The sequence below is a fragment of the Tamandua tetradactyla genome, chromosome 2 (assembly GCF_023851605.1).
Source record: "Tamandua tetradactyla isolate mTamTet1 chromosome 2, mTamTet1.pri, whole genome shotgun sequence".
Classification (NCBI taxonomy): Eukaryota; Metazoa; Chordata; class Mammalia; order Pilosa; family Myrmecophagidae; genus Tamandua; species Tamandua tetradactyla.
Genome location: NC_135328.1, coordinates 179,972,908 through 179,995,499, shown reverse-complemented (window position 1 = coordinate 179,995,499; position 22,592 = coordinate 179,972,908). Strand labels below are relative to the sequence as shown.

General features: G+C 49.8%; 1 protein-coding gene across 1 annotated transcript; it reads left to right on the top strand.

Moving 5' to 3' along the window:
- Window positions 1–807: 807 nt before the first annotated feature.
- IPO13 (importin 13) lies at window positions 808–19,763 on the top strand. Its single transcript, XM_077149954.1, has 20 exons — window positions 808–1,648; window positions 3,334–4,070; window positions 8,864–9,004; window positions 9,124–9,265; window positions 9,375–9,541; window positions 9,740–9,860; window positions 9,947–10,094; window positions 10,527–10,708; window positions 10,795–10,821; window positions 11,019–11,153; window positions 11,292–11,435; window positions 12,661–12,741; window positions 13,272–13,409; window positions 13,596–13,692; window positions 16,307–16,359; window positions 18,583–18,649; window positions 18,736–18,794; window positions 18,951–19,040; window positions 19,326–19,507; window positions 19,600–19,763. Exons 1-20 carry the CDS (start codon window positions 1,565–1,567, stop codon window positions 19,694–19,696), a joined length of 2,892 nt encoding a protein of 963 aa, XP_077006069.1. The 5' UTR covers window positions 808–1,564; the 3' UTR covers window positions 19,697–19,763.
- Window positions 19,764–22,592: the final 2,829 nt, after the last annotated feature.

Below are 22,592 nucleotides of genomic sequence, written 5' to 3'. Positions count from 1 at the left end.
AGAGGCAGTAGTAGGAACAAAGTTAGGAAAAGGATACACTGGAGGGGTGAGAGTCAAAGACTGCCTGGGGCAGAGCGAATCAGTGACTGGGCTGTGTGTCCCGAGGCAAGATATGCTTAACCTTCCGCACCTTGGGTTTCCTCATGGAAAATAGTGAATGCAAATACCCATCTTCAGACTAGTTGAAAGACGTGGACCTAAGGTTTACAAAGTTCTGCCCCTAGGACTTAAATGAACTATTCTTATTCTAATTACTCATGAAGAGAAGTTGCTTCCAAGAGCTTATGAAAGTCTCCGAGCACTGTCCATGGTATGAAGTCTCCCGGCCACCCTCTGGGTGGTCCCGAGAGCCATCCTTTTAGATTCCTGGGGCGTGCCAAGTCCCCTCTCTTCTCTGGATGGTGCTGACGCCCTCCTCACAAATGGCCCTTTTCCTGACCACGAGGATGCGTCCGCAGCGCCACAATCCTCCACCTACAGGCCCCTTGAATCAGATCATCCTCTGGACCTGCTCCGCAGCGATCCTAAGAAGTTTGGCCGGGAACGCGGGTTGATTGCGAAAGTCCTTGAGCAGGCGGGTCTCTGTAGGTCCCGGGAACATGTGCTCCCCGCCTCCGCCGCCAGGCGCCTCCCTCGCTGGGTACAACGCGAACTACATTTCCCAAGGTGCACAGCGGCTGGGACTTGGCTCGGCGGGGGCCTCAGGAGGCACGCCGCTCCGACGCCTACTCGGCGGCGCGTGGGCTGGCGCGAGGACAGGGACAGGGACCCGGAATGAGTTTCTGCGCAGTTCCGCTGGGCCGTTCCGGCGTGTGTCGGGCTGGGCCGGGCTACGGCAGGCGGGGGTGCCTGAATTGGCAGTGCCAGGGACAGGCGCTCCGGGCAGCCCGTGCCTCGCCGAGGTCCCCGCCCCGTTCCGGCCGGGCCGGCTCGCCTGTCACTCACTGGGGCGGAGGCAGTGGCTGTATCCCCTCGCGAGCTGGGCTGCGAGCAAAGCGCGGGCCAGGGCGAGCGGAGGGGATGTGCTACTGCCCCTCAACTCCACGGACTCTTCGCTGCAGGCTCGCGAAGCTGCACCCCCGCGTTTCGTTGGACGCCTCGTAACCCGCGCAGGGCTTTTTCCCCGGTGACCCCCCACTCCCGAGAAGACCCAAGAGCTCCTGAGACAAGGGTGTTGTGGGTACAGGCCATCGACCCTGTGACCCCTCGCGGGCCAGGGGTTCGGTTTCCACCACAGGCCTCTCTCCCTCATGACCTCCTCCTGACCAATTCTGGAGGCAGAGCCGTGACCTACCATTAGAACCCTCGCCTAAGAGCTCTTCACTGACGACACCCTCTGCGGAGTTCTCCTCAGTGAGTCTCCTAGGAGCACCCACTTTGGTCTCTGGCAAACCCCCTACCCCAATCGAGGTGGGGAGGCTTCGGCAGCCATGCCCGCCCTGGGCCCTCCGTCGCCCCACCTCTCCCTGGGTACCCAAGCCGGGGTCTAGCAGGAGGCCAGCAGCCCAGGGGCTGGGGCAGGAGACGGGTCAGGGCCCACCTCCCTTCTGGGGAGGGAACAAAGATGGAGCGGCGGGAGGAGCAGCCTGGGGCTGCAGGAACTGGAGCATCACCGGCCTTGGACTTCACTGTGGAGAACGTGGAGAAGGTATGAGGGCCCTGGGGTGGGTACTCCAGTGACAGAGCAGAAGTTCTGGGGACTGACATTAAGGCCAGAGCTCAGGTCTGGGCTGAGTGCCCGCTGGGATGGTGCCTCCAGAGCACCTGGCATTTGCTGTCTCTGATCAGACAGGACAGCATTGTTGCAGTGTCCAAATGAGCTATTTTTGGCCCTCTTTAGACATGGATCCCCTGTGGACAGATTGGATCTAAGGTCTTGGGATGTTTCCTCCAGGGTGCTGATGACTTAGGCGTCCACGGAAATTGTATGAGCAATGCAGTAGGAAACTAGGAATCCAGGAAACCTGCAACTCAGTCCCTGAGAACCATACTGACACTGGACCATTCTGGCCTCTTGATTTTGTTGAGCCAGGGGCTCAGAAAATAATCTGGAACTAAAACAATATGGGTTGTTTTCACTTGTTCTTGGAGAGGGAGCCTTCATTTATTGGATAGAGCCCAGATCTGTTCTCAGCAGGTGGGAATGGGGCTAACACCCTTAATTTTGTGCTGAGTCCAAGGGCCCTGGCCCTGCCAGCAACCTCCCTACTCACTCATCACATAGCTCCCTGCCATGGCTCTCTCAGGCTGCCCCACTGCCCAGTCCATCCCTTTTAGAGGGCTTCTCTGCTTCTTTTCGGCCTGCCTGTAGAACCTGGAATGCAGAAATGCATGCCCCCTGGGATGAATGGGGAGATGGTTGTAAATATTCTTGAGCCCAACTCGTCATGCCAAACTGTGCCAAATCCTTCTGCTTCTGTTCTCTGCCTGCTTTGGCATCCCTGAAGGGGCAAACAAGGGATAGTACCCATAACTGGCTGGCAGGGTTAAGCCTACTTAGATGGAGCCTTCTTAAGGGTCAGGGCCTTGGCCTCACTCTCTCACCCCTTGGGGCTGGGCAGTGTTGCTAAGGTGGTGCACTACTCCTTTGTGCTACCAGGGAGATGCACCACTGTTTTCTTACTGCATATAGTCCCAATGGAATTGGGGTGCTGGGGATTCTGCTAAATGAGAGCTCCAGTCCAGACATTTTCCAGGGCTATAACTATGGCCAAGGCTTCTCTGAACCAGTTTGTTGGATCCTCACATGTGTTCTCTGAGGGGTACTCTCACCCTCCCCTCCAATATGTCTCTGCCCCAGGGATTCCTGACAAAAGTCTTAGTCCTGCTCAGATTTCACACTGGCTTTGGTGCCAGCATCTGGAGTGACCTAGGGATGATCCTGGGGGAACTGAATGGAACTGTTGGAGCAGTGAGAACAGCTGTACTTGGTAGGGTCAGCATGCCTCAGGCTTCTATGCTCTTCTCAGGCTGAGTTTCATCCCTAAGGAGCCATTCCTTCCACCTGGGCCTTGCCCTTTACCTCAAGTGCCTCTTCTTTGGGGATCTCACCCTCCTCTTTTTGCTGCTTTCCTGTGGAGATTCCCTCTTTGAACCCATAACATTTTGCTAAAAGTAGAAGAGAGTATGGTAAAGCATGGGCAAGGTTCAGACTCTTACGTCACCAGGACCCTGGGCCCAAGAAACACTGGAGAATGCTGAGCTCTCCCACCCTGCTCTGCACTCCCTTCAGAGAAAGGGAGCAGTTTCGCAGAACCAAATCACGTCCTCCGTTCTGGGCTCTGGCACAACCCAGAGTGGTTAGCACCTGCTCAGTTCTGTGCTATCCTGCAGGCGCTGCACCAGCTCTACTATGACCCCAACATCGAGAACAAGAACCTGGCTCAGAAGTGGCTGATGCAGGCCCAGGTCTCCCCACAGGCCTGGCATTTCAGCTGGCAGCTGCTGCAGCCCGACAAGGTGCCTGAGATCCAGTACTTTGGGGCCAGTGCCCTGCACATCAAGATCTCTCGCTACTGGAGTGACATCCCCACTGACCAGTATGAAAGCCTAAAGGCACAGCTCTTCACCCAGATCACTCGCTTTGCCAGTGGCTCCAAGATTGTGCTGACTCGGCTGTGTGTGGCACTGGCCTCACTGGCTCTCAATATGATGCCTGATGCTTGGCCATGTGCTGTGGCTGATATGGTGCGGCTCTTCCAGGCTGAGGACTCACCAGTGGATGGCCAGGGTCGCTGCCTGGCCCTGTTAGAGCTGCTGACAGTGCTACCTGAGGAGTTTCAGACAAGCCGCCTACCCCAGTACCGCAAAGGCCTAGTACGGGCCAGCCTGGCAGTGGAGTGTGGAGCTGTCTTCCCATTGCTGGAGCAACTGCTACAGCAGCCCAGCTCACCCAGCTGTGTGCGTCAGAAGGTGCTCAAGTGCTTCTCCAGTTGGGTGCAGCTGGAGGTTCCACTCCAGGACTGTGAGGCGCTCATTCAGGCAGCCTTCACTGCCCTGCAGGACTCAGAGCTCTTTGACAGCAGCGTGGAGGCCATTGTCAATGCCATCTCACAGCCTGATGCCCAGAGGTGAGTTGGTACCTACCTGCCCAGAGAGGGACAACCTGCATGGCCAGCCACATGTCTGTCCATTCACTCAGTGCTAATTAAGTGCCTACGGCATGTTCAGTCCTATGCTGGAGATTCAGCAAGAAACCAAATAAGATATGGTCCCTGTCCTCATGGGAGCAGGAGACAGACACTAAACAAGTATTCATCCAATGAATTCTTCTATTTAAATATCTGACTCTTTTCTTACTTCCAACTAATCAGTTACCAAGCCCTGGCAGTTTCATCTCCTGACCATATTGCAAATCTAGTTTTTTCTATCTTCATTGCCACCACCTTAGTCCAAGCTGTCATCATCTCTCTCCCCAGATTACTGCAGAGCTTTCTAACAGCCCCCTGGTTTCCGCCCTTGTACCCTTCATTGTCCACCCAGCAGCCAGAGTGACCTTTTGAAAATGAGGATTTAATTTTTTTTTTTTCTGCTCAGAATTCTTCAGTGGCTTCTCACTACTGTGAGAATAGGCTCACAGTCCTTAATGTGAGTGACAAAGGTGCTGCACAACCTGGCATCGCCAACCCCATCTCATACCACACTCCTTGCTTTGTACACTCTCACACAATCTTTTCACTTCGTTGAATGCCCCATACTCCTTCTGGCCTGTGAGCCATCCCCATATACTTTAACATATCACCTCTGCCTGGAGCACTCCCCTCCTCTTTACCTCACATCACCTCTCAGAGCTCAGCAGAAACTTCATTTCCTCAATAATGAAGTCCTTGATAATTTTCATGACTAAGTTTAGTACTCTATATTATATTTTCTCTGTGCTCCCAGTATTTTTCCTTCTTAGCCCTTCACATGGTTTCATTATAAATTAATGTATATCTCCCCATTAGTCTCTCAGTTCTGTGAGGCTAGGGACTCTGCAATTTTGTTTTGTCACTATTGCACCTGGCACATGGTAGCCCTCAATATTTTGGGAATGAACAAAAAGTAAGAGTTGCCTAAGTGACAAGGGGTGGGGGCTGGTGGCGAGAAGGGAAGTTGGAAGTGAAGAGAGTGTTCTAGGCTTCAGGTACAAAGGCTTATGGTGGGCAGCACCATGATATTTTCAAGGAGCAAAAAGAAGGCAATGGTAATGAAGTGTTTGTTCAGCAAGTGTTTACTGAATACCTGCTATGTGTCAGGCTCGGTGCTGAGTGGTGGAAACACAAAGCTGAATGGGGTTGACTTCTGAGCTTCAGGAGCTCACAGTCTGGTGGACACATGAATGGGCAAATGCTCTGATAGAGAAAACAGGAGGCTGTAAGAGCCCAGAAGAGGCACTTAATCCAATCTGGGGGTTGTGAAAGTCTTCCAGAGGAGGTGACAACTGAGCTGTACTTTGAAGGGTGTGTAAGAGTTAGCCAGATGGTAGTGATAGATATGGGGAGGATATTTCAGTCAGACAAAAGAGCCTGAATTCTGAGGGTGTGAGAGGGCCCTGTGTGTGTGCTGAGCTGGAAATCATTGGGTGTGATGAGACAGCAAGATTTAGGGGCAAAGTGGTAGGAAATCAAGGCCAAGATCATTCAGAACCTTGTAGGTCCAAGCTTAAGGTTTTGATATTTGTTGTAAGGAAGATGGGAGGTTTTTGAAGAATTTTAAGCAAAGAAAATAGCATGATGAGATGTTTGGCATAAGTTTGGGGAAAGAATTTGAAAGGATAAGACTGTAGGCCTTATGCTGACATTTCTGAGGTGCAGCTTTGGGAAGGAGTATTTGATAGAGTTGGAGGGGGGAAACACTGAAAGAGACTGTATGGGGGAGTGGCTAATGGCTCAGGCCTCGTCATGTGAATTACTAGATCTGAAATGGCTTACCTTGGGTAAGCCACTTCAGAGCCTCAGTTTCCTTATCTCTAAAATGGGAGTGATCACATTAACTCCTAGAGCTCTTGGAAAGGCTTAAATAAAATAATGTACACCAGGCCTCGCCCTGGTATTCAATAAATAATATTAGGTATGAGGATTAAATAAGAAGGGTTTAGCATGATTCCTGGCACACAGGAAGTCATCCATGGACAGTGAAGTATCATTATTGCAGTGGCAGTTAGTTTCATCCCTTTTCCCTGGTTTCCCACCCACAGCTGGAGGTGGACACCAACTCTCAGGTCAAGACCTCTCTTGACAGCCTAAAGCTATACTGCTGGTTGGATTTGGATAAATTCGTGGACAAGGGGAACTGGCCAGGCCACACGAGTGGGTGGGTAATGTGTGGTATCCTTGGATATGCCCAGGTTTACCTGCCCAGCCATTCTCAAGGGCTTTGGCAGGTAATTGATGCCTTTTCTCTGAACGAATAAGCAAGCAAGGAGCCAGTTAGGGAATCCACAGTCTCCTGGGTGCCCATTGGCTGCGGCCCCCTTGGTTGCTTAGCAACTTTCCCCATTTTCTCAGCTCTGCTCTCGGAGCTTTAATTGCATGTCTGGGCTGAGCTCAATGTGAAAGGCAGCTAAGGAGTCCCCACACTCCTGCCCCAGCTGCTTAAACTGACCAACTGGAGCCAGGCTTCTTGAACCCAGCCTGAGCCATGGCCCCAAAGACATACTCACTGTCTCTCTCCTCCACACCTAGATACCTCTGGGACCTAAGGCTTATCCTCCTATTCCACATATAGGCCCCAAGCACAGGTGGTGGAAAATCCATGCAGGAACTTCCCCTATGGTGGGCAGTACCCAGCCTCCGGTCACCTCCATGAGGTAACTCTGTCTTGGGCTTTGCTCTGGCCAGTAGAGTTTCCGAGCTTTGGCTTCTGAAAGTCACCTTCAGTGGCTATGATTCCTGGGTTACCCAGGCACTACCTTCCCCAGATGTCCTGACACCAGCCCTTGCCTTGGCTGAGCTTGCACTCAGGCTACCCATTTTCTGCTCCTCCACAACTGCTGCCCCTTGCCAGGCTCTCTCCTGCAGATTTTTTTGTTTGTTTCTTAATTTTCTGAAATATGGTTCTAATCCTAGGAAAGCTTTCATTGGGGGCTGGAGCTGGGAGAAGAGAGAAGGTGAATTAGATAGGCTGTTGGGTGCTCCCACAGAATTGGAACTGGGATCTAGGCTGAGATCTGCATAGATCCGTTGGGAATATTCTTGCTGGGCCTGATAGAGAAGAGGGCCTATAGCATAACGAGGGGCTGTGTCAACCTAAAATCTGCCTCCAACTTGCTGTGTGACCTTGAGCCCTTCTGAGCCATATTGTCCTTGATTTACCCTATTAAGAGGCCCAAACAAGACAAATTGAGAAGCTTGAGTACTTACTGTCAGCATGAACTTTGGCAGGTGTGAAGGAGCCGGGAAATACAGTGGGGATGTTATGGGGGTAGGGCACTACCTCCTGCCCCCTCTCAGCAGATGAAGAGTGTGCAGGCCATGGCCTTGGCCCTGCCCCTATTCTTTGTGTCAGAGTCTAGTCTGAAGGTGCCCATTGTCTGGTGGTGCAGCCCGTGTCAGGGTCATGGGACTGAAACTATCCCAGCTGTCTCTCCAGGCAGCACTCTGGAGCTGTGTGTGTGTGGGGGGGGGGGGGGGGGGGGGCGGAGATCCTGGTATAGATGCCTTATCCCACTAGAATAGGGGTATGGAGAAGGGGGACAAATTCCCTGGTCTGGTTGCCTTTTCTTGTCCTTCTCATCCTCCTCTTAGGGTTGTGAGGCTACCTGCCTAGCAATCTGCTTGGGGGCAAGTCCAGATAGAACTCTTTCTGGTCCTAAGTTCCCCCTCCCTCCATAGATATGACTATAGTGACAACACTGTGATTGTAACAGAGGAGTCCAAGCAGCTGATCCATCCTAAAAGTACCACTTCCAATACCTAGTCTAGTCTCCACAGAGCAGGCTCCTGGGGCGGTGTCCAGTGGGTGGAAGGGAGTCTTCTCTCAGTCTCCTTTGTATGCTCTGCTTCCTCGACAACTCCTTTAGGGGTTATTGTGCTCCAGGGCTTTCACTTGGACCTCTTTTTTCCTCTCATTCAACACTTTGTCCCTGAGTAATTCCCGTCTACTCTCATAGTTTCAGTTACCAACGGTTTGCTGATGCCTACCAAATCTTTGTATTTTACTCTAACCTCTCTGCTGGACTTCAGGGTTGGTTTGTTTGTTTGTTTTGGTTTTTTTAATATTTAACTCTTTCTGGACATTTCCATCTGCATATGAGGTGGCATCAGATGCCTCTATTTCAGTATGCCTGACACTGAACTTATCACCTTTCACCTCCCATTAAAGGTGTTCGTTTCCCTCCCCTGACCCTGCAAAGTCTCAGTAGATAGCTCCTCCATCTCCTAAGTTGCTCAGCCAATAACCTGAGAGTTGTTCCTGACTCTTCCCCATCCTCATATCAGTCAATAACCAAGTCTTGTCCATTTTGACTCCCTACTTTCCTTGAATTCATCATCTACCTCTCTCCCTTCCTACTCTACCAACTACACAGGAGTTACGATTTAGTGATAGTGGATGCAGTGAATAATGGGGGCTGAGGCTCTCAAGTTATTGCTGCCTTTTAAACTCTGCTTTGACCTTCTCTCAGGACTACCAAGCCTGTGTTAATTCTTCTTTCTCTCACTCTTGCTCAGTCTCCCCTAACACTGACCTTTCCAGAGTTCTGGAGGTCCGTGACCTAAGGTTCTTCCCAACACGGGCAGCATCGTAGGTACTGTATAGGTCCTGCCTCTTTTTGGTTAGGATTTGACGTGGGAAGTGGGGCTTTGATGGCAGATAGGGAGGCTGTGTTTTTCTCCTAAAGCTGGTTGCAGCTCTGATGGGTCTCCTCACCTTATGCCTCCAGGTACGTGAACACCCTCCTGAAACTCATTCCACTGGTGCTAGGACTGCAGGAACAACTGCGACAGGCAGTGCAGAATGGGGACATGGAGACATCCCATGGCATCTGTCGCATTGCTGTGGCTCTAGGCGAGAATCACTCCCGGTAAGGACTGGGGGCTGCTGGTGATGGGATAGCGGGGCCCTCTAAGAGGCAAAGTCATGGGGCTCTTTTGCGGGGGAGAGAGATGCAGAATGATTTTACTTTGTCTCCTTCCCACAAAGGGCCTTGTTGGACCAAGTGGAGCACTGGCAGAGTTTCCTGGCACTTGTCAACATGATCATGTTCTGCACAGGCATCCCTGGCCACTATCCGGTCAATGAGACCACCAGCTCCCTAACCCTCACCTTCTGGTACACACTGCAGGTGTGTCTGTATAACCTCCAGTTAAGATTGGGCCATGGTGGAAGAAAGTGGGTCGTGGGTTTCCATGGCTGCTAGTGAGGTAGCTAACTCTCTTGCCTGGTTCTCTCAGGATGACATTCTTTCCTTTGAGGCAGAGAAGCAGGCCGTGTACCAGCAGGTGTACCGGCCAGTCTACTTCCAGCTGGTGGATGTGCTTCTGCACAAGGCCCAGTTCCCTTCTGATGAGGAATATGGGTTCTGGTCATCAGACGAGAAGGAGCAGTTCCGAATTTACAGGTGATGGTAGCAGGCCAACCCTAGCTCTAAATGTAGTCCTGAAATAATGGAGGCAGTGAGGGGTGGGGCTCAAGGCCAGGCTGCCTGAATCCTGGGGCTGTTTCCTCTGTTCTCTGGGTACTTTTGTAGGGTTTGTGAGGGTACTAGGCTGGGCTTCTGGGCTGGGGGCAGTATTTAAGGCCTTCATCTACTTCTCAGGGTGGACATCTCAGACACACTCATGTATGTCTATGAGATGCTGGGAGCTGAGCTGCTCAGCAGCCTCTATGACAAGCTGGGCCGTCTGCTTACCAGCTCAGAGGAACCCTACTCCTGGCAGGTACCTCCCAAGCCTGATTCCATTAACCCTCCCAGACCTGTCACACCCTCCTCCTCCGCCAAGACAGTGGCATCCTCTTTCCGCAGCACACAGAGGCCCTGCTTTATGGCTTCCAATCCATCGCAGAGACCATTGATGTCAACTATTCTGATGTGGTGCCTGGGCTTATCGGCCTCATCCCTCGGATCAGCATCAGCAACGTGCAGCTGGCAGATACTGTCATGTTCACTATTGGTGAGACATAGCACACACCGATGACCAAATATAATCCATGGGGACCCTTCCCTAACCACGGCCAGTCTGCTGGGTCCCAACCGAAATGGGAGAGACATACATGCCCATATACACAATCAGCATTGTAGCCAACTGACTGCCCTGGCACTTCTAGGGGTCCTTCCTCCAGTGTACTGAGTTGTGGTTCTGTGGGGCTAGTTTACTGTCAGTCGGATGGAGGTACTGGGCCTCTGTTGTCTTATCCCTTCCTGCTTCTCAGCTGTGAAGTTCATGTTTGAGCCTGCACATGCATATCTGCTCATTCAGTCCTGAGGCTCCTGTTCTGTGCTGGGGCTGAAACTTGATCCTGCCTGGAGCTCTGCCTGCCTCACAGGGACATTTTGCTAAGCTAGTCTGGCCTGCCTTAAAAATTCCTTTTCCTTCTAATCCCAGGAGCTTTATCTGAGTGGCTGGCAGACCATCCCGTTATGATCAACAGTGTTCTGCCCCTCGTGCTGCATGCCCTAGGTAATCCTGAGCTCTCAGTCTCCTCTGTGTCCACCCTTAAGAAGATCTGCCGAGAGTGCAAGTATGACCTGCCACCCTATGCTGCCAACATCGTGGCTGTGTCCCAGGTATGTGGGCAGGGCCCTGGGTCGTTCTGGACCTGAAGGCATGCTCTATACTGCGCTGATACCATCTTCCTTCCTTTTACCCCCAGGATGTGCTGATGAAACAGATCCACAAGGTGCGGCTTAAGAGTTTCTAGGGATCTCCTTGAGGGTATTGTGGGGATCCACTTATCCCAAAATTCCTGTATTCTGCCTTCCCCTGCCCTTTATCCCTTATTCTCTGTCCTTGGAATCTTTCCCAAGAGGCTCATTCCCCTCCCCTCCCTCAACCAGATGGGGTCCAGGGACTGATCCCCCATGTTCTGCCCCACAGACAAGCCAGTGCATGTGGCTGATGCAGGCACTGGGCTTCCTGCTGTCAGCCCTGCAGGTGGAGGAGATCCTTAAGAATCTGCACTCACTCATCTCGCCCTATATCCAGCAGTTGGAGAAGCTGGCAGAGGAGATAGTAAGTGAGCTCTGGGGGCCAGGGAACAAGGGTGAGGGACTCTGGACCTTCCCGTTATGTGGGCTGTGGCCTGAGGGATGGGGTCAGTGGACCAAGCTGGGCTAGGAGATCTAGAGCTTGGCTCGCTTCTCCCCATAGCCCAATCCCTCCAACAAACTGGCCATTGTCCACATCTTGGGGCTTCTTTCCAACCTCTTCACCACGCTGGACGTCAGTCATCATGAGGACGAGCATGAAGGCCCTGAGCTCCGGAAGCTGCCAGTGCCGCAGGGACCCAACCCCGTGGGTGACATTGTCATTACCATTGTCCCCTCCAACCCTGTGGGAATGTCATTGTCACTCCCCCACCCTGTGGGTAATATCATTGCTCTCCTAGTCCCTTCAGGGGGTAGTGATGTCATTTGGTCCACTGACCCTGTGAATGACCTTATCATTGCCCTCAGTTCTGTAGATGGCAATGTCATTATTTCTCCCAGTCTTGTGGATGATGTTCTCTTTGTTCCTAGCCCCTATAGAGAGTGATGTCATTGTTCCCAGCCCCATGGAGGATACTGACATTATCCTTCACCACACAAGTGATGTGATGTTATGATGGGCTCCTATTAAACCCCTGAGGATTCTTACCTGCTTTGTATGTAATAGTTCTTGCCTTCTAGTTGCTCCCAGTCTAGAGGAAATACATGTAAAAAAGATTGTTGTAAAGCAGTGTGATAAGTATTGTGATAAACTTGGGCACAGGAATTTGAGAGGAACACTTAGAAGCCTTACCTTCCCATGCAAAACAGTGGACATCATTTTAATAGAACTGTGCTGGCTATCAGATGTGGTTTTGAGTGAAGGTACTTTGCATACTGTAAAGTTCTGTACATATATGAGAAAGTGTTTTTGTCACTGTTACCAATGACCCCTCCAGAGTTTCTCCTGGAGAAAAGAAAGCCACAGGCATCCTAGTGCCTCTGCCCAACATCCCATCCCAGTTTCGGTTACCTGTTTGGCTCCAAACCAAGCCTGAGCCACACTCCTTCCACAGAGCCTTCTCCTTCTATGGTCAGGGTTATCCTGTGTTCTCTCACCTCCCTGGATCTCAGTGTGCTCTCTGCTCCTCCAAAAGCTGCCCATAGCTACCCATCCCTTGGCTAAGGATATCTGGGATGAGACAGCAGCCTGAGTTCCTCCAGGGACTAGCCCATAGGCTTTTGATACTAAAAGGGCTTTATTGAGCAGACACGGATGGGGAGTGATTTAAAAAAAGGTTAAAAGTTTTAATAATCTTGTGACATTCAAGATTTCCTCTTAGATGATCCCTAGAATCCAGGATGGTTTCCTCCTTCATTCATAGAGAGCTCAGCAAACCACTCCTCCCAGGGGTGTCCCATCTCCCCTTCACTGAGTTTTCAATGCATGGTCTGGGGTAATAAGTTTGAATTATTGGCCTATCCACTCCTACCAAGTCTTTCTAAAGTAGTTGATAGTGGTGGGGGCACTTCACTTCTTCCTGTGTCTTTAGGTGGTGGTGGTACTGCAGCAGGTCTTCCAACTTATCCAGAAGGTGCTGAGCAAATGGCTGAATGATGCCCAGGTGGTAGAGGTGAGCCCCAATCCTTGCTCTTTGCCGCATGGTGACTTTGCTTAGAGGTGGAGCCAGGAGGAAGGTACTGTTGCCCCACTTCATTTTGCGATGGTCTGGAGGAAATAGGAGAGATGAACCCTGCCCCATGGATATAAGGGATATTTGGGGGAGACATTCAGAATTCCCCCCAAACATAAGAAGTGATAGACCAAAGGACTATAATGTTGATGCTGAGTAACGGGATTCGATTTTACCATCAGAGACCTGCCTTTGGTCCCTTTTCAATTCAGGTTTTTGTTGCCCTGCTGCTCCCTGAGAGAAAAAGTTGAAGATGTAAGTAGCAAGAGTTAAGCTACAAAGTTATATCCTGTACCCCTCTGAAAAGGACTTTTTTGCCACCTGCCTTTCAGGGTGAGGGTCAGCCTTGCTTACTTTCCTTGGTTTGTAGGGCCAGGCAAGGCTTATAGGCCCCCTTCTTTGGTTGGAGCCTCGACCTTTTCCAGTTGATTATGACCTGCTGACCAGGACCCCTTTGCTTTCTTCCCAAGGCGGTGTGTGCCATCTTTGAAAAATCTGTTAAGACACTACTGGATGACTTTGCCCCCATGGTGCCACAGCTGTGTGAAATGCTGGGTCGGATGTACAGCACCATCCCCCAGGCCTCTGCTCTTGACCTCACTCGACAGGTGGGCCTTCTTATTGGGGCAGCCAGTGTTCTAAATTTCATCCTGGCCAGAGATCTGCTTGCTTTCCTGGGGGTTGGGTAGGGTGGGTCACTGCTGTGGCTCAGGGCCCTACCTGCGGCCCAGGGATGTTGACCCGTTCTGGTGAGTCTGAACCTCAGCTGACCAACATTCCCTGCTTTGTTGTAGCTGGTCCACATCTTTGCTCATGAACCTGCCCACTTTCCCCCAATTGAGGCCCTCTTCCTGCTCGTCACCTCCGTTACACTTACTCTCTTCCAACAAGGTAGGTCCTGACCAGGGTCTCTGCTTCTGTCGCCACTGCCACTGCCTCTGCTTCCCTGACTGGGGAGCCAAAGCTGCCCACTCTGTTCTCCTCTGTGCCCTGAGTCACACATGGAACTTGATGGGAAACTTATGGGATCAAACACAGTACAAATTTCACCTTACAAATAGTTGATGCCTTAAGTTGAAGTGGATAAGTGGGTGAATGATGTCTTCTACTTGCCTGCTGGGCTCAGGGCTAGTCTGGATGTGAGGGAAGGTGGGAACAGAGGCTCTGAGGGACTGAGGGGTCAGGTTGGCTCCTTTTCACTGGGATATAGTAGAAAGAGCATGGGCTTTGAAGTCAAATAGACCTAAATTCTAATCTTATCACCACCAACTAGTTGTGTGACCTTGGGAAAATCACCTGTTTGCTGAGCCTTCTTTTCCATATCTATGAGATGGAGATAACGTTTACTTGAAAGGATTGTGAGGCATTGAAATAGCATCTTTGAGTCACCTGGCTTGGAGTTTTGCACACAAAGTACTCAGTGAGTTTTTGTTCTACTCCCTGCATTAAGACTTATTTCTGTAAAGCCAAAAGCCAAGTACCTTTGGCTGTGGTCCCAGCCTCCATGCACTGTACAGCCCTCCCGCTGCAAGAATTGGGAGCAGTAGACTCCAGGCTTCCCCTGCTGTCTCATCCAAGCTCCTAATGTGGAGAAGAAACAGTACCTTTCAGCCAGCCTCATGAGTCTTGCCTGGATTCATGGTCCCAGATTTGAGGCTCACCAGGTCCAATGATACTGGGCTCTTTCTACAGATCATGAGTAGGTCTAAGACTGGGGAGAAACCTTGGTAGTTGAGTAATCATCCTCAACTCCATATTTCCCACCCACTTGACAGGTCCTGCATACTTCTCCTGCCAGTGCCTTCTGACTCCTGTAGTCCAGCCACACTGACTTTTTTCCTTACCATGGTTGATTTGATCCCTGTGCCTGGCCTGTGTTGCTCCTCTGACTGAAATAACCTATACCCTTTACTGAACTCTCATTCCTTCCAGTATTATCCATGCATCTGTCCTCAGAAAAGCTTCTCAGACCTTCTGGGCAGAATTGGGTGCTTCTAATTCTGTGCTGAAACTGCTTTGTGTACACTACCGATACAGTGCCAATCACACACAATAATCAGCTTTCATGCCTGTATTTCTCCTTAGATTAAAGCCCCTCAAGGGCAAGGTTGTGTCTCTCCTCTCTGCAGCCCTAGTGTCCAGAATGAGGCCAGCATAGAGTAGGCATTCAGACACTGTTGAATAAAGGAGGGTGAGGGCTCTCTGCCCTTGGAAACTTTCTTCCTACTGTCTGGCCCACCTCTGACAGGGTAACTGCTGAACACTGAACTTGCCGTTCTGTGGTGGCACCAAGGCATGGGGCACACTGGGTCAGGTCACACTTTCCACAACTTGAGTAGCTCAGGGTTCAGGTGTGACAGGGATGGGCTATATCAGTGGCTCCTCAGATTACCTACAGATGGGGCAACTGAGCATTTGTGGCTCTTGCAAGATCACACAGCTACTTAGTGGTGTCTTAGGCAGATGTTCCTGTAACTCATCCCTCCTGAGAGCAGAGCAGCCCAAGCAGGAGCTCCAGCTTCATGCCTTGTTCTTGCCACAGGATTCATCAGAACTGAAAGCAGAATAGTGTCCAACATCCTATTTGTTGGGCTTACTGACTGTCTTGCTAGACAGGATGGCCCCCTTACCTGTTCTAGTTTTGGCCATCCTTCCTTGGACTCTGTCCTCCCACTAGTCCATGAGGTGTCATGTGGACTAGTTTCCCCCTTTCTTGGTGACACCTTTCTTTGTTCAGATGGTGGGGCCTGGTCCTCAGCCCTGAGCTTGGCTCTCTGCTGAGTTCTTGCCCATGTAGAAGGGGCTTTGCTATGGTGAAGCTCATCATGCAGCTAATTGGAAGGTTTCCTCCCCTTGGCCCTGCCAGTGGCTTGCATGGCCAGCCGCATAACAAATCCCTCCTACCCAGGAAGGAGTCCTATGATTTAGGTGCACCCAGTAGATCCCTTTCCTTGGCCAGGCCAAGAATGCTAAGGCCTTTGAAGTGAGGGGGCACCTGTTCAGGCCCTAATGCCCTGGCCTTCCTGGGGCCTTTAGCCTTGCTTCATGAGGAGGTGCCAAGGCCTGCGCCATCCCTGCCCCCTGCCCTTCCCCGCCCTGCCCTGCTCTTCGATGGCTGGTAATGGGAGGTATGTGCTCGGGAGCAGTACAGGAGCCATCCCAGCCTGCCAGAAGCTGCAACAAGAGTGTGAGGGCTGTTTCTTCAGCTTCACGGAGCTGAACACCAAGGGAACACTAGGCGGGGACTGGCCTGAAGAGGAGTGGGGAGTAGGTGGATGACCCCTTGGGAGGGAGCTGGGGCAGGCCTGTCCTTCACTTTGCCGTCTCTTTCTGTTGGGCTTCTCCCAGTTCATGGTTTTTGTATGTTTTGTTTCTTTATCTTGCTTCCTGCTGCTCATGTGCCCCCACGCTGTCTCCCTGCAGGCTCTCAGTCCCACATAACTATATGAGGTTGAGTTGCTGTTTGTATAATTTTTTCTTAAGTTCCATCTTTATTATATTTTAGGGCCCAGGGATCATCCTGATATTGTTGATTCATTTATGCAACTCCTGGCACAGGTGTGTTTTAGTTTTATTCATTCACGTTCTGTTCTCTCTCTCTCTTTCTCTTATGTTGGAATTCAATTTAAACCTATTTTTAGCTTTCTGTTGACAAATTTTTTTTTTCTGTTCAGTTGAATAGAGTTTCTTCATCTGTTTCCGTGGAAGTTGACAACCCAACATCCTCCTTTAGTGCCCCTTTGCCTCAACTAGCTCAGTCTTCTACAAAGACCAGGGAGAGGTTGATCCCTAAGGGAGGGAACTGGGCTGGCTTTTGCGGGGAGGAATGGGGTGGTGACTGCCCAGCAGCTCCTGTGTGGCCCAAGAAATTCAGTGGTAGGACTGCAGTTGGAGGGCCTGGGGTTTCTTGTCCCCGTGCTCCTGCCGGGAACTGCCTGCCTCAGTGCCCCCGGCCTACTTCTGCAAGGTAGGCTGGGAGGAGCTCCGAAGGGAAGGGCCAAAGATGAGTGTGCTGTGGTGGAGCCCAGAGTTGGGCTATTGGAAAGGTTGTGCCGCTCCTGGGAGGTGGGGTGCAGCTCCATTGTGAGACCATGTTAGGATGTGTTTGTGTTTGTGGTATGTGGATAAGTGTGTTGGATCTTATTGTGTTGTGTTTTGAGTTTGGGTTGGGACAGGGACAAAAATCTGTGGCTGCTGGAAGTATGTGCATTGTGTTGGGTGATTAAATGTGTGGCTGAAATGTGGGTCTGTGCATTAATGTGCGTTATACATTGATATGTGTTACGCATTTTGTGTTGTTTGTTGATGTGTGTTAGGCATTGACCAATTAAACATTGCTATGTCTTGGAGATAGGAGTGTGTCTGGATGCCGGAGTGTTTATCATGAAGGATAGGAGTGCATACTGTACTGTGGTGTGTCTATATTGATGTATGTGTGTTTTGGAAAATGTATGTTTGGGTTGTGGTATTGTGGAGGTAGTGCAATGGGGGTATTCTGTGTATTAAGGGGTTCCTGTGTGCCAGGCACCCCAGTAAGTTGAGGTACATAGTTTGTTTCTTTGCTTAATTCCATAAATATATTTTAGATGCTTGGTTCTCTGCTAAGTGCTGAGGCTATTATGGTGAGCAAAAACAGGCACAGTTCTTCTGTCTTGGAAGTTACAGTCTAGTGGGGAACTTGTAGGAGTGAGGAATGTGTTTTGGGCCTGGATTCCATGTATATGTGTGTGTGTGTGTGTGTCTTTGAGGATATGTCTTTAGGGGTGAGGGTGTTTGTGTATTTGTGGATGGGTGTGTTGGGGGGTGTATAGATATGTTGGAGGATGTAAACAGATTGAGGGCATGGGTGTGAGGACATGGTTTGGAATGTAGGAGTGTTTGAGTGTGTGAATATATAGTGAGGGTGTGCTGCAAATGTGGGGAGAATGTGTATGTAAGAGGCATGACTGGTGTGTTTCAGAAGTGGGTGTTTCATATGAGTGAACATGGGGGGGTGAAAGGTATGTGAGGGGTTGAGGGTGAGGGGTCTGTGTGGTATGCACTGGGAGGTTGCTGGGGAAGGGCAGTGTTTGAGGACTGCTGGAGCTGTGCAGAGCGTCTCCTGTGACCCAAGGGTGTGCCAGTCACATGCTGGTACTACTTGAAGTGGACAGTCTGCTCCCTTCACTTTATCTGCTCCCTTCACACATGGCAGCACTGGCTCCTGGGATGGGTATGGCTGAAAAGGGCCTGGGTGAAAGGTAGAGCCATGGCTTCAAGATTCCTACCATATTCTCCCTCTTCCTGAGCAGCAACTGGAAGGTGCCTGAGGAATGCAGGAGGACATGGGCGGGAGGTGCTGTCGGGCTGGGGGCTCCATATCCAGCTGCCATCATTTTGCCTACTTTAACCAATCCAGGGATCCTCAACTGTGTGAATTAAGACAGAGTCATTGCCAGTTATCTGGAACATGCAGGGTGTCTAGCCCTGCTGGAGGGGAGGGAGGACATGTTTACTCAGGGAGTGATTTGAAACTCAAGCTTTCTTCAATATGACCCTCCCACCCTCTCTCACATACACATATGCATCCATGTACACATACATGTACATAGCATCCCTTGGGCTCCTCCTACCTTGACCTACTGAACTCCAGGGTGGTCTGGGTCCCCCAGAGATGGCTGGGTGGCTGTTTTTGGCATCCTCTACTTGTGACGCTCAATTAGGGACTTGGGTGGCAGGTGAGTGGGGGGGATGGCCTTTGGAGCTGGCTGGGGCTGGGCTTACCAGCTCCACCTCCTGCAGGCTCTGAAGCGGAAGCCAGATTTGTTCCTGTGTGAACAGTTGGATGTCAAAGCTGTGTTCCAGTGTGGTAAGTGGGGCCAGGTGGACAGATGGGCCTGGGGCCCCTGGGAGGATCCATGAGCCCCATCTGATCTGCCTTTGCCTCTCCTACAGCTGTGCTGGCCCTCAAGTTCCCTGAGGCACCTACTGTCAAGGCCTCCTGTGGCTTCTTTGTGAGTCCTGTGCTGATCCCTTATCCCCTGGTCATCCCAATACCCAGTCCTTCCTTGCCCACAGAACTCCAGAGGGTAGGAGTGTGGTGTACAGGTGTTAATCTCAGGGAGAGGTGGGAAGGAGCTGGGGTTGATGGGCCTCTCCATCCTCTGCAGACAGAGTTGCTGCCTCGGTGTGGAGAAGTAGAATCTGTGGGAAAGGTGGTACAGGAGGATGGTCGTATGCTGCTCATAGCAGTGCTGGAGGTGAGATGGAGCAGGCAGGGTGGGTTGTGGTCAGGTGGTGTTTACTGCTTTCTAAGAAACACAAGCCTTTGGTTCCCTAAAGCTCTCTGATCCTCTTTTTCTTCTTCGATTTAATGGCTGAGTTGTTAGGGTTGCTGTGAGGATTAGCTGGCTCTCAAAAAGCAGCACTCACGTGTTGGGTTCCGTTTGGTTGAAGAAATGGTTGGGAGGGCATGGGGTATAGCTAGGCACCGTTGCTGCAGAAGGGGAGAAGCCCTGATGGTGCTGAGAGCCCTTCTTCCTCAGGCCATTGGGGGCCAGGCCTCCCGCAGCCTCATGGACTGCTTTGCCGACATCCTATTCGCCCTGAACAAACACTGCTTCAGCCTCCTGAGCATGTGGATTAAGGAGGCACTGCAGCCTCCTGGTTTTCCCTCTGCCCGTCTCAGCCCTGAACAGAAAGACACCTTCAGCCAACAGATCCTTCGGTGAGCAGAGTTGGGGTGACATGGGCTCAGGGTAGAGAGAAGGGGACGGTGATGATGGATGATACTAACCTGATCTCCCCTCTCTCCTTCAGTGAGCGAGTAAACAAGAGGCGGGTGAAAGAGATGGTGAAGGAGTTCACACTGCTGTGCCGGGGGCTACATGGCACAGACTACACAGCTGACTACTGAGGGGCGCCCCTGTCCTACCCTGCTCCTCACCTTTCCCTGTTCCCAAAGAGTAAAACCTGGACCCTCACTTACTGCCTCTGCTTCCTTTCTACTACTACCACGACCTTAGAAGGTCTGGGGGAAAGGATGGGAGGGTGCTTGGACCCAAACCTCAGCAGGAAGTGGTGGGGATACTCTCTGGCTCCTAGTATGGAAGAGGCACTGCTGTAGTCAAGCCATCTAGGCTGGAGCCATTCAGTGTACTGCCTTTGCCCTAGAGGTGGGGTAGGGATGACAGTAGCGTCACCTACCCTCCCCCATTAAATTAGTTCCAACATTCCTGCATGCATACATTTGAACAGTCATTTAATCAACAATACCAAGTTCTAGGCCCTAGCTCTGTCCTGCCTTGTCCTGTCCCAAACAGATTGATCTAGTCTATAGATAACCATACTAAGCTTGGCCAATGTGAGCAGCAAAGGAAGGCTGAATGGAGAAAGTTTAATTTCTTATGGGAATGGGAGATCTTGGGTTGAAAGTGTAGTGGCGTTGGGTCCAGTTGGTATAGGATAAATGGAGCAGGGCTTTGAGTTAACAGGATGGGTTTCTGGTGTGAGGTTGTGGAAGGACCCAAATTTGCACATGGTTAAGGTTAAGGTGGGGCTGGGTGTGGAGAAGGGCAGGATCTAGTGTTGTCTGTGTCACCCATCTGCTCCCCTGCTCTATGGGACCTCCTGCATGGAATGATCAGACAAGAGACAGAAGTTCCTGGTCTGCTCCTACTTTCTGTCCTTTTTCTAGCTTTGTCTCCTGGGTCATAGTTTCACAGCCTTCCTGTCAGCATCCCAGCCTTCTTCTCAGTAAGATCTGAAGAGCCAGAGTGGGTTCTCTTCATTCATACTCATGAGTCTTAAATCTCCTTGGAGATGGTAGGAGAACTCCCACATTCATCCCACTCCTGTACTTTCCCCAAACTTTACACAAGTTCCATGACCTCCATCATCAACCTGTAGCCACACCTATCCCTTTCCTTCTTCCTCCTCATTCCTATTCCCACCTCACTTCTCCTGGAGTACATGGAGATGTCTCATGTACTTCTAGTCCTTTACTCCTACTGTGTGGTAACCAGGTTGTCCCCTAGCCCATCCCCTTCCCTGACCAAATGTAGCATATATGTTATAAGAATGCACAGCTAGGAGATTTCCAGCTTTTGAAATCATATAGACCTGGGTTTGATACTGATTGCATCACTGACTGGATGTGTCTCCTTGGACAGGTAGTTAACCTCTTTGAACCTCAGTATTCCTCATTTAGGATAATACTCCAAAGACTAAGCTCTAAGAGTGTAATGCCTGATGAACCATAAATACTCAAGCTGCCTGTGTAGACAATAGCAAATCTCTTGTACATGTGATATACAAAAGGAGTGGTTTGTAAAGTTTTATATATAAATGAACTTGATCCTCATAACAATTCTATTAGAAGGCACTATTGTTACAACTCCTGTTCTGCAGAAGAGGACCTGGGCCTAGAAAGGTTGAGTTACTTTCCTAAGATAGTAGTTAAGTGACTGGTCCGATCAACATCCAAACCCAGGCAATTTGGTAAAAAAAAAAAAAAAAAAAAAAAAAAATGCAATACATAACAATTAAAAGATTGAAATATCTATGAATAAATTGAACTAAGGATGTAAAGGACTCAAACATGGAAAATTACAAAACATTGCTGAAGGAAAGCAAAGACCTAAATAATGGAAGGATGTTCATGGATTGGAAGACTAAATATTAAGATGTCAATTCCACCCAAAGAAATTTATAGATTCAAGGCCATTCCAATTTTCTTCAATGAAGAAATGGAAAATCCAAACATCAAATTTATATGGAAGGATAAGGGGCCCCAAATAGCCAAAAACATCTTGAAAAAAGAATGAAGTTGGAGGACACACACTTCCCAATTTAAAAACTTATTGGAAAGCTATGCTAATCAAAACAGTATGGTCCTCTATACAGACCAATGGAATCAAACTGAGAGTTCAGAAATAAATCTTCACATCTATGGCCAATTTATTTTTTATAAGGGTGCCATGCACTCAATGGGGAAAGAAGAGTCTCTTCAACAAACAGTGCTGGGAAAACTGGATATTTATATACAAAAGAATGAAGGTAACCCCCTACCTCACACCATATACAAAAACTAACTCAAAATGGATCAATGACCTATATATAATAACCAAAACTACAAAACTCAAAACTTTGTGTTAGTCAGTAGTTCCTTAGAACACCAAAAGCATGAGCTACAATGACAACGAAAATAGATAAATGGGACTGCATTGAAATTAAAAACTTTTGTGCCTCAAAGGACTTTATCATGAAAGTAAAAAGACATCTACAGAATGGGAGAAAATATTTGTAAATCATGTTATCTGATAAGGGTTTAATATCCAGAATACATAAGGGAATCCTATGACTCAACAACAAAAAGACAACCCAGTTAAAAAAATGAGCAAAAGACGTGAACAGACATTTCTCCAAAGAAGATAAACAAATGGCCAAAAAGCACATGAAAAGATATTCAACGTCATTAGCCATTAGGGAAATGCAAATAAAAACCACAATAAGATACCATTTCACACCCAATAGAATGACTACCATAGACTCACCGTATGATATGGCAATCCCACTTCAAGGTGGGAGATCCAAAAGAATTGAAAGCAGGGACTCAAACTGTTATTTGCACGCTGATGTTCACTGCATTATTTATAGTTGCCAAGTGGTGGAAGCAATCCAAGTTTGTATCACTGGATTACTAGATAAAATGTATATGTATATATACATATAATTGAATATTTTCAGCAGTAAAAAATGACTGAAATTCTGATACATGTAACAGCATTGATGAACCTTGAAAACATGTTGAG

Coding starts and splice junctions, on each gene's coding strand:
- IPO13 (XM_077149954.1), top strand. CDS start 1,565: ATGGAGCGGCGGGAGGAGCAGCCTGGGGCTGCAGGAACTGGAGCATCA. Junction 10,822..11,018: donor TGATGAAACAGATCCACAAG/GTGCGGCTTAAG, acceptor TCTGCCCCACAG/ACAAGCCAGTGCATGTGGCT. Junction 12,742..13,271: donor ATGATGCCCAGGTGGTAGAG/GTGAGCCCCAAT, acceptor TTTCTTCCCAAG/GCGGTGTGTGCCATCTTTGA.